The sequence below is a fragment of the Triticum dicoccoides genome, chromosome 6B (genome assembly GCF_002162155.2).
Source record: "Triticum dicoccoides isolate Atlit2015 ecotype Zavitan chromosome 6B, WEW_v2.0, whole genome shotgun sequence".
NCBI classification, from domain to species: Eukaryota; Viridiplantae; Streptophyta; class Magnoliopsida; order Poales; family Poaceae; genus Triticum; species Triticum dicoccoides.
In genome coordinates this window covers 652,679,203-652,690,471 of record NC_041391.1, presented here as the reverse complement: position 1 = coordinate 652,690,471, position 11,269 = coordinate 652,679,203, and the positions used below count along the sequence as shown (strand labels likewise).

At 46.3% G+C, this 11,269-nt stretch overlaps 1 protein-coding gene across 1 annotated transcript; it reads left to right on the top strand.

Moving 5' to 3' along the window:
- Positions 1-6,701: 6,701 nt before the first annotated feature.
- On the top strand, positions 6,702-9,070 carry LOC119324896 (pectinesterase-like). Its single transcript, XM_037598660.1, has 2 exons — positions 6,702-7,754; positions 8,197-9,070. Exons 1-2 carry the CDS (start codon positions 6,725-6,727, stop codon positions 8,874-8,876), a joined length of 1,710 nt encoding a protein of 569 aa, XP_037454557.1. The 5' UTR covers positions 6,702-6,724; the 3' UTR covers positions 8,877-9,070.
- Positions 9,071-11,269: the final 2,199 nt, after the last annotated feature.

The window sequence follows — 11,269 nt, the reverse complement described above, 5'->3', positions numbered from 1 at the left end:
ACATCGTAACCGCACTTTATTGGATATGGTGCGATCTATGATGTCTCTTATCGGTTTTACCACTATCATTTTGGGGTTGTGCATTAGAGACAGATGCATTCACGTTTAAAAAGGGCACCATCTAAATCCGTTGAGATGACACCGTATGAACTATGGTTTAGCAGTAAACCTAAGCTGTCGTTTCTTAAAGTTTGGAGTTGTGATGCTTATATGAAAAAGGTTTTCAACCTGATAAGCTCGAACCCAAATCGGAGAAGTGTGTCTTCATAGAATACCCAAAGGAAACTGTTGGGTACACCTTCTATCACAGATCCGAAGGCAAAACATTCGTTGCTAAGAATGGATCCTTTCTAGAGAAGGAGTTTCTCTTGAAAGAAGTGAGTGGGAGGAAAGTAGAACTTGATGAGGTAACTGTACATGCTCCCTCATTTGAAAGTAGTTCATCACAGAAATCTGTTCATGTGACTACTACACCAATTAGTGAGGAAGTTAATGATGATGATCATGAAACTTCAGATTAAGTTACTACAGAATCTCGTAGGTCTTACAGAGTAAGATCCGCACCAGAGTGGTATGGTAATCCTGTTCTGGAAGTTATGTTACTAGACCATGACGAACCTACGAACTATGAAGAAGCGATGGTGAGCCCAGATTCCGCAACATGGCTTGAGGCCATGAGATCTGAGATAAGATCCATGTATGAAAACAAAGTACGGACTTTGATTGACTTGCCCAATGATCGGCGAGACATTGAGATTAAATGGATCTTCAAGAGGAAGACGGACGCTGATAGTGTTACTATCTACAAAGCTAGAATTGTCGCAAAAGGTTTTCAACAAGTTCAAGGTGTTGACTACGATGAGAGTTTTTCACTCGTATCTATGCTTAAGTCTATCTGAATCATGTTAGCAATTGCCGCATTTTATGAAATCTGGCAAATGGATAAACAAAACTGCATTCCTTAATGGTTTTCTTAAAGAAGAGTTGTATATGATGCAACCAGAAGGTTTCGTCAATCCTAAAGGTGCTAACAAATTGTGCAAGCTCCAGCGATCCATCTATGGACTGGTGCAAGCATCTCAGAGTTGGAATATATGCTTTGATGAGTTGATCAAAGCATATGGTTTTATACAGACTTTTGAAGAAGCCTGTATTTACAAGAAAGTGAGTGGGAGCTCTGTAGCATTTCTAATATTATATGTGGATGACATATTGTTAATTGGAAATGATATGGAAATTCTGGATAGCATGAAAGGATACTTGAATAAGAGTTTTTCAAAGCAAGACCTCGATGAAGCTGCTTACACATTGAGCATCAAGATCTATATAGATAGATCAAGACGCTTGATAAGATTTTTCAATGAGTACATACCTTGATAAATTTTTGAAATAGTTCAAAATGGAACAGTCAAAGAAGGAGTTCTTGCCTGTGTTACAAGGTGTGAAGTTGAGTAAGACTCAAGACCTGACCATTGCAGAAAATAGAAAGAGAATGAAAAGTCATTCCCTATGCCTCAGTCATAGGTTCTATAAAGTATGCTATGCTGTGAACCAGACCTATTGTATACCTTGCTCTGTGTTTGGCAAAGGAATACAATTTTGATCTAATAAGTAGATCACTGGACATGGGTCAAGAATATCCTTAGTGAGGACTAAGGAGATGTTTCTCGATTATGGAGGTGATAAAAGAGCCCGTCGTTAAAGTTACAACGATGCAAGCTTTTACACCAATCCAGATGACTCTAAGTCTCAATCTGGATACATATTAAAAGTGGGAGCAATTAGCTAGAGTAGCTCCGTGCAGAGCATTGTGGACATAGAATATTTGTGAAATACATACGGCTCTGAATATGACAGACCCGTTGACTAAGCTTCTCTCACGAGCAAAACATGATCATACCTTAGTACTCTTTTGGGTGTTAATCACATAGCAATGTGAACTAGATTATTGACTCTAGTAAACCCTTTGGGTGTTGATCACATGATGATGTGAACTATGGGTATTAATCACATGCAGATGTGAATATTGGTGTTAAATCACATAGCGATGTGAACTAGATTATTGACTCTAGTGCAAGTGGGAGACTGAAGGAAATATGCCCTAGAGGCAATAATAAAGTTATTATTTATTTCCTTATTCCATGATAAATGTTTATTATTCATGCTAGAATTGTATTAACCGGAAACATAATACATGTGTGAATACATAGACAAACATAGTGTCACTAGTATGCCTCTACTTGACTAGCTCGTGAATCAAAGATGGTTAAGTTTCCTAGCCATGGACAAAAGAGTTGTCATTTGATTAACGGGATCACATCATTAGGAGAATGATGTGATTGACATGACCCATTCCGTTAGCCTAGCACTTGATCGTTTAGTATGTTGCTATTGCTTTCTTCATGACTTATACATGTTCCTGTAACTATGAGATTATGCAACTCCCGTTTACCGGAGGAACACTTTGGGTGCTACCAAACGTCACAACGTAACTGGGTGATTATAAAGAAGTACTACAGGTGTCTCCGAAGGTACATGTTGGGTTGGCGTATTTCGAGATTAGGTTTTGTCACTCCGATTGTCGGAGAGGTATCTCTGGGCCCTCTCGATAATGCACATCACTATAAGCCTTGCAAGCAATGTAGCTAATGAGTTAGTTACGAGATGATGCATTACGTAACGAGTAAAGAGACTTGCCGGTAACGAGATTGAACTAGGTAATGGATACCGACGATCGAATCTCGGGCAAGTAACATACCGATGACAAAGGGAACAAAGTATGTTGTTATGCGGTTTGACCGATAAAGATCTTCATAGAATATGTAGGAGCCAATATGGGCATCCAGGTTCCGCTATTGGTTATTGACCAAGAATAGTTCTAGGTCATGTCTACATAGTTCTCGAACCCGTAGGGTCCGCACGCTTAAGGTTTCGATGACAGTTATATTATGAGTTTATGAGTTTTGATGTACCGAAGGAGTTCGGAGTCCCGGATGAGATCGGGGACATGACGAGGAGTCTCGAAATGGTCGAGACGTAAAGATCGATATATTGGACGACTATATTCGGAGTTCGGAAAGGTTCCGAGTGATTCGGGTATTTTTCGGAGTACCGGAGAGTTACGGGAATTCGCCGGGGAGTATATGGGCCTTATTGGGCCATACGGGAATTGAGGAGAGAGGCCGAAAGGAAGGAGGCGCGCAGCCCCCCTCTGGTCCGAATTGGACAAGGGGTGCAGCCCCTCTTTCCTTCCTCCTCTCCCCCTCTTTCCCCCTTCTCCTACTCCAACAAGGAAGGAGGGAGTCCTACTCCCGGTGGGAGTAGGACTCCCCTTGGCGCGCCTCTCCCTGGCCGGCCGCCTCCTCCCCTTGCTCCTTTATATATGGGGGCAGGGGGGCACCCCATGGAACACAAGTTGATCTACGGATCGTTCCTTAGCCGTGTGCGGTGCCCCCCTCCACCATATTCCACCTCGGTCATATCGTCGCGGAGTTTAGGCGAAGCCCTGCGCCGGTAGAGCATCATCATCGTCACCACGCCGTCGTGCTGACATAACTCATCCCCGAAGCTTTGCTGGATCAGAGCCCGGGGATCGTCATCGAGCTGAACGTGTGCTGAACTCGGAGGTGCTGTACGTTCGGTGCTTGGATCGGTCGGATCGTGAAGACGTACGACTACATCAACCGCGTTGTGCTAACGCTTCCGCTTACGGTCTACGAGGGTACGTGGACAACACTCTCCCCTCTCGTTGCTATGCCATCACCATGATCTTGCGTGTACGTAGGATTTTTTTTTTGAAATTACTACGTTCCCCAACAGGCACCACAAGGTAAAAAAAATCTTGATTTCCACAATGCTCAAGTAGTAGCTAGGAAAGATGTGGAGATAGCTTTTGGGATTTTGCAAGCCTAGTTTACTATTGTAAGAGGACCGGCTAGATTTTGGGATCAAAAGATCCTTTGGTACATCATGAACGCTTGTGTGATCATGCATAACATGATCATCGGGAATGAGCATGGGCAAGATTTAGAATATTCTCAGTATGAGTTGATGGGACATCTCATGCGAGTGCGATTGAGGACTGTGGGGATGACCCGCTTTGTTGCCTCCTATCATGTCATTCGACGTGCCAAAATGCATGATGAGCTTCAAAAGGATCAATTCAAGGAGTGGTGGTCATGAAATGGGCAACAAACTAGTTTGATGTCGTATGTTTGTCGTATTGTTCATGAACTATTTGTTGTATTAAAGATAAACTATTTGTTTGAGCTGTAATAATAATTGAACTATTTATTGTTGATTTATTTTATGTGTGTTTGATCTTCTTGGTTCTATGTTTGAGTGGGAAATGTTATTTGTGTTGGACGCGCGTGTTAGAATTTAGTGCGCCTGTTGGAGCGCTACTTGTGGCACGCAATATTATAGCGCTTGTGGTAAAGCAAAACACCAACCCAACATGCTAAAACGTTATTTCAGCGCTGCGAATTTTTGTAACACCTCACACTACCGCGTCTCTGTTGGTGATGCTCTAATAAGGAATTGTTGCAGCAAGTACCCCTGCCTTGCTACGGAGCAACACCACCAAGGAGCCTGCATGCACCTTGCAACACGCAAGTGTCACTATGAAAACCTACATAGTTTTCCATCCCTAACCAATAAATCCCCCCTCCCCCTATTTCAACAGGTGGGATCCCTTCCCTAATTTCATCCAATCAAACAATGCACATATGCCCGTGCATTGCAATGGAAGAAATATTTCTTTGCGAGAAGCAATGAAAGAGATAATTGATGTGTCCACCAAAAATGATCTTCATAGCAATGCGATAGAGAGAGGAATTGTGGTCTTCTCACGGGTCATGTTTGTCCCGTGAGATCTTGATAGTGGCGGGTTAGTCGGCGTGGCGGCAACCATCCAACTCGTGCTTTTTTTTCCTCCGGGCCCGCCTCTATCTCGGGGTTTTGTCTGCCTCCTTATTTGATAGCTATGCGGCGATCTTCGGGGCACGGTTGTTTCGACCACTCTCTCTTACGATGGCGTAACCGTCTGGATTACTAATTGTAGCACATAAATCCCGTTTCATTAGCATATTTAGTGCATAATCAGACATCAATGTCCCTTCTTTATTAGGGTTTTATTCTCTTTGATTATTTCAGCGCTCACGTGCCCGTAATTTTTTTATTCAAGCCAAACCAACATATTCTTTTTTATTTGCCCAAGAAAATTTTTGTTGCCTCGGACGACCTAGTAGGGGAGTGCGGCTGAGGCCCAATACTGCCTGTGCGACGGAGCAATTTTTTTCTTGGACCAATTGCGTGGAGGCTACTATATGATGCTAGTTACGTAAAATAGTGCGTGCGACACACATCAGTTCGTGTATGGACCAACACACTAGTAGGCTACAGGGCGACCTGTGTTTCTAAACCCCAAAAAAAATCCGAAAAAATGATGAGTTGAAGGATTAAAATTATGCCCTCGAAGACCTGACTACGTGTTGCTAGCCACTCGATGAAAAGAGTCCTACCAACCAATGGCTCAAACCTTTAGGATCATACTCCAATGTCAGATTGGAAACAATATTTTTTTTATTTTAAAAAAATTGCTGAATATACTTGAAACATGATTTTTTTTTTAAATCCCAAACATGTTTTTGAAATTCTTTACATTTTTACAAATAAACAACAAAATTTGTAACATTTGAAATTCACAATTTTGTTTGAAAACATGAACCTCCTATAATAACATGAATATTTTTTGAATTTGTGATTTTTTTTTTAAATGGAAACATATTTTGAACTTTCAGAATAAATTTTCAAAATGTGTTTCCTTAAACTCGTACATTATTATGAATTTGTGACATTTCACTAAAAAAAGAATATTTTTTGTATTTGGAACATTTTTAAATTGCAATTTTTTTTGTAAAATTTGGAACAACTTTGGAAAGCACAAAGAAAAAAAATGGAAAGTAATAACAAAGATTTAATGTTCTGGACATTTTTCAAAACGGAATATATTTTAAAATTACAAACCTTTTTAAAACATTCAATTTTTCAGATAATATGAACTTTTTTGAAAATTTGAATTTACAAAAAAAAGGGAGAAAGAAAAATAAGCTTGAAAGGGAAAAGGACAAAAGAAACAAGAAAGAAAAAGAGGAAGAAATGAAAAAATAGAAAATAGAAATACAATACAGAACAAAAAAAGGAAAACGGTCCAGCCCCGTTTTGGCTCCCTGTGCGAATTTGCAACTATTTAACGCTGTGTGCAATAAATATTGTTTTTTCCCACCTGCATGTACATGAAAATAATTAGGTGGCTTTGCTGGGCCACACTATGGGTGGCCCATGTACGAAATTCTGGCTTTTTTTCTTTTCTAATAGACGAAGGGACAAATATTCAGTACCACCTCGAATAGAAAAAATCATGTAGATGGTGAACGGATGAAAAAGTTTGAAGAAACGCATTTTGTTTTATTGGTAGGTAGGTATAGATATATGTATAGGTAATAGAGATATAGATATAGATATAGATACAATGATATAGATATAGATATAGATATATAGACACAGAGGTATAGATATAGATCTGCTACGTAGGTGTAGCAGGTATAGATATAGATCTGCTACGTAAGCTATGTAGGTGTAGCATTCCTCCTATAAAAACCCATGCTCATGCTTTGTACGCTGCCCATGCACCTATCGACCCAACGCTTTACTGCTGGCGACAATGGGAATGCACGGCGGGACAAGCTGGCGCCGACGGACGCAAGAAGCCGTCGCCGTGGTGCTGGCTCTGGCAACACTAGGAGCTATTGCTGCCGCCGTAGAGCAACACCAACATGAGACGACCTCCAAGGTTGCCGGCGGCAATGCCGCGGACGTCTCGTGGACGGAGGCGTCGGGCGTGAACGTCACCGCCATCTGCTCGTCCACGCCATACCCGGGCGCGTGCAGGACGGCGCTGTCCTCGTCGGCGTCGCGGGCGGCCAAGGACCCGTTCGCGGCCTCCGTGCAGTTCGCCATGGCCCGGGCCGCGTCGGCGCGCGTGCTGGCGCGCAACCTCTCGTCCGCGCACCGGAGCAGGGCCGTGCTGCCGCCCTCGGGCATGGACGACTGCGCCGAGCTGCTGGACATCAGCCACGGCCAGCTCGGCGACGCGCTCGCCGCCGGCTCCGCGCACGATGCGACCACGTGGCTCAGCGCCGCTCTCACGAACCAGGGTACCTGCGCCGACAGCCTCGACGCCGTGCCGGCCTCCTCCGGGCGCGAGGGCGTGCGCCGGAGGGTCGGCGCACTCGCGGAGTTCATCGGCACGGCGCTCGCGCTGCACGCCATTCTCAAGGGCGGGAGCGCGACGCCGCCACCATCTGCCACGCCCACTCAGTCGTCGACGCCGTCGAACCGGGCATTCCCGTCCTGGGTCTCCGACCACGACAGGAAGCTCCTGGAGTCCGCGGCTGGCGGCATGACGCCGGACGCCGTGGTGGCACTGGACGGCAGCGGGACGCACCGTAGCATCGGCGAGGCGATCGCCGCGGTCACGGCAGCGGCAATGGCGCCGGTGGGCTCCTCCAAGGCGGGCGTCGGAGCAGCCAGGAAGGTGATCTACGTGAAGGCCGGGCGGTACAAGGAGACCGTGCGGATCTCGAGAAGGCAGAGGAACGTGATGCTGATGGGCAACGGCAAGGGGAAGACAGTCATCGTCGGCAACAGGAGCGCCGCCGACGGCTACACCACCTACGCCTCCGCCACCGTCGGTACGTAGCACGAAATGAAAGCCCATGCATGCACGCCGCATCGTGATATCAAGGACAACTGCTACAAAAGCGACATGTATTACTCCATCTTTTTCCCATCTTCAATTGGTCACAACTTTCTTCTTGTCCTAGTTATGTTCTTGAAGAAGAAATTATTACTTACCCTACAATCATGGCAGCATTCATGCAAAAGCTAAAGCCCCAAAATGGAGCAGCTGGCCACTACAGTTGCCTGTACCCGGTACCCCTCCAAATATAAAGGCACAAGCAACCCAAAAATGTCCATGCCAATGCTTGGATTTAGTCACTAGATCCATACACTTTTCATCACTTCATATCACCCATCTCATCGCAATATGTATATTTCACATGCCAATGTCACTCACATGCATCTTTTCCAGTACTCGCTAACGCGTTTAATGTGATCGTCTGTGCATGGCAGCTGCCATGGGCTCGGGCTTCATAGCCAAGGGCCTGACCATCATCAACGACGCCGGGCCGCGCAAGGGCCAGGCGGTGGCGCTGCGGGTCGGCGGCGACCTCTCCGTCGTGTACCAGTGCGACATCGAGGCATACCAGGACACCCTCCACACGCACTCCAATCGCCAGTTCTACACCGAGGACAGCATCTCCGGCACGGTGGACTTCATCTTCGGCAACTCCGCGGTGGTCATCCAAAACTGTGACATCCGTCCCAGGAAGCACCCGTTCGGCCAGAAGGACATGATCACCGCCCAGGGCCGGACCGACCGGAACCAGAACACCGGCATCTCCATCCACAAGTGTCGGATCGCCGCCGCCTCGGACCTAGGCGACACAAAGGTGTACCTGGGTCGTCCATGGAAGAAGTACTCGCGGACCGTCGTGATGGAGAGCTCTCTCGACCGTTCGATCGCCGCAGCCGGGTGGCTGGAGTGGTCGGGCCAGTTCGCGCTCAACACGTTGTACTACGGGGAGTATGGGAACGCTGGGCCTGGCGCGGGGACAAGCGGGCGGGTGAAGTGGGCCGGAGTGCACACGTCTCTGTCCACGGTGGACGCCACACGGTTCACGGTGAGGGATTTTATCTTGGGAGACTCGTGGTTGGGTTACACTGGAGTGAGCTACACTTCCGGGCTATGAATAAGATGGTGTCATGTTGTTTGTGCTCTGCCTGATTAACTTGGAACATGGAACCAGATCACATGATGTAAGGATTGGTAACAATAAGGTGTAAGCTGGTGAGCTGCTATGCTGCCATAGCTACCTGCTAATCTATGAGCTGCCAAGCTATTGTTTTGCATGTCCCATACTGAAATAAACAATGATGAATCTTTTGCTCACTGCATAAACAATGATGAATGTAACCAACAATCAAGCTACAACTATGATAGAAAGAAGCGAGCAAGAAGGGCGCGTTCAGCTTAATTACGCTTGTATAATTACCCTCACATGCCCCAACTCCTAACAAACAGCTGCTCTTGCACGATCAGTTCATCAGTTTGGAACTGACTCTCCCGAGAACGAACATTCTTGGGCTAGAAAATAGCAATAAAATACACCTTCAGGAGCCGTTGTAAAAAAACTACATTTTCAGAGGATTTTAAAACATAGCCAGAGGATTTTAAAACATAGCCCGAACTGTAGGGCTAATGCGTAACAGAAGACATGCAATAGCAATGTGTAGGAGTTGTTTTAGCAGAACCCCATATGCTACCCCCGTCCCCCGCGTCCCTCTCGGAGGCGACACGGGGAACCCTAGCCGCCCCCACCGCCGGCCCTCCTCCACCCTACCCTCCCCCTCGCCGCTGCCGGGGGCCACTACCGGGCAAAGCCCGGGCAGTGCCGGCGGCGGCGGGGCTTTTCCCATGGCATGGCTCTTCCTTCTTCGTCGTGGCGGCGCATTCGCTCCCGATGGGCTTGGTGGAGCGACGCTTCGAAGTTCCGGCAGCGGCTCACTCAGCGGCGGGATGGAGGGCCTGTCCCTATCCGGTGGTGTCGCCTACACAGCGGCTGTGGCCTGGGGCTCTTGACCCTAGATTGGATCTGGGTGGTGCTCTGGCATGGCTCTGGCTGCCTGTCAGGCGTGGTGGCGGCGAGTCTCGTGGCCTCTGGACACTGTGGAGGTGCCGGCGGCGGCGTGTGCTCGGCCCTGTGGTGCTGGTGGTGGCGGCGGCCCGTGCACGAGAGTTGGATTTCTTCGAACAGATCTGGGTGATTGTCTGCGTCATTCCTTTCTTGAAGGCATCGTCGTGGAGAAGTTCAAGGTCACTCTCTGCTACCTACGAGGGAAACTCTAGATCGGATGATCGGATGACGGCGGCGCTCTGGTGTCATTTCCCCCTTGGGGGCGTCATTCTTGGAGGTACACACGTGATCGAGGGACCAGAGAACGGATTCTTTGGTGGAGCGGTGCTTTATCTCACACATTGATGGCGGCGGATCTCGGCGGCATGACATTGTGGAGACTCGGCGTCCGATCCGCGAAGATGGACTCGCGCAGGAGGAGGGTGCTATCTGGCGTCATGGTGGCATCGATGGCAAAGATGAAGAAAATATGTCCTAGAGGCAATAATAAAGTTATTGTTTATATTTCCTTATATCATGATAAATGTTTATTATTCATGCATGCTAGAATTGTATTAACCGGAAACTTGATACATGTGTCGATACATAGATAATACACAATATCCCTAGTAAGCCATAGACATGTGTTGTCATTTGATGAACGGGATCACATCATTAGGAGAATGATGTGATGGATAAGACCCATCCGTTAGCTTAGTATAATGATCGTTAAGTTTTATTGTTATTGCTTTCTTCATGACATATACATATTCCTTTGACTATGAGATTATGCAACTCCCGGATACCGGAGGAATACCTTGTGTGCTATCAAACGTCACAACGCAACTGAGTGATTATAAAGATGCTCTACAGGTATCTCCTAAGGTATTTGTTGGGTTGGCATAGATCAAGATTAGGATTTGTAACTCCAAGTATCGGAGAGGTATCTCTGGACCCTCTCGGTAATGCACATCATAATAAGCCTCGCAAGCAATGTTACTAATGAGTTAGTTGCGGAATGATGCATTACGGAACGAGTAAGTGATTAGCGAGATTGAACTAGGTATGGACATACCGACGATCGAATCTCACGCAAGTAACATACCAATGACAAAGGGAATAACGTATGTTGTCATTACGGTATGACCGATAAAGATCTTCATAGAATATGTAGGAACCAATATGAGCATCCAGGTTCCGCTATTGGTTATTGACCGGAGAGGTGTCTCGGTCATGTCTACATAGTTCTCGAACCCGTAGGGTCCACACACTTAACGTTCGATGACGATTTGTATTATATGAGTTATGTGATTTGGTGACCGAATGTTGTTCGGAGTCTCGGATGAGATCACGGACATGACGAGGAGTCTCGAAATGGTCAAGAGGTAAAGATTGATATATTGTATGATAGTATTCGGACACCAGAAGTGTTTCAAAATGTATCAGGTACATATCAGAGTACCGGGCGG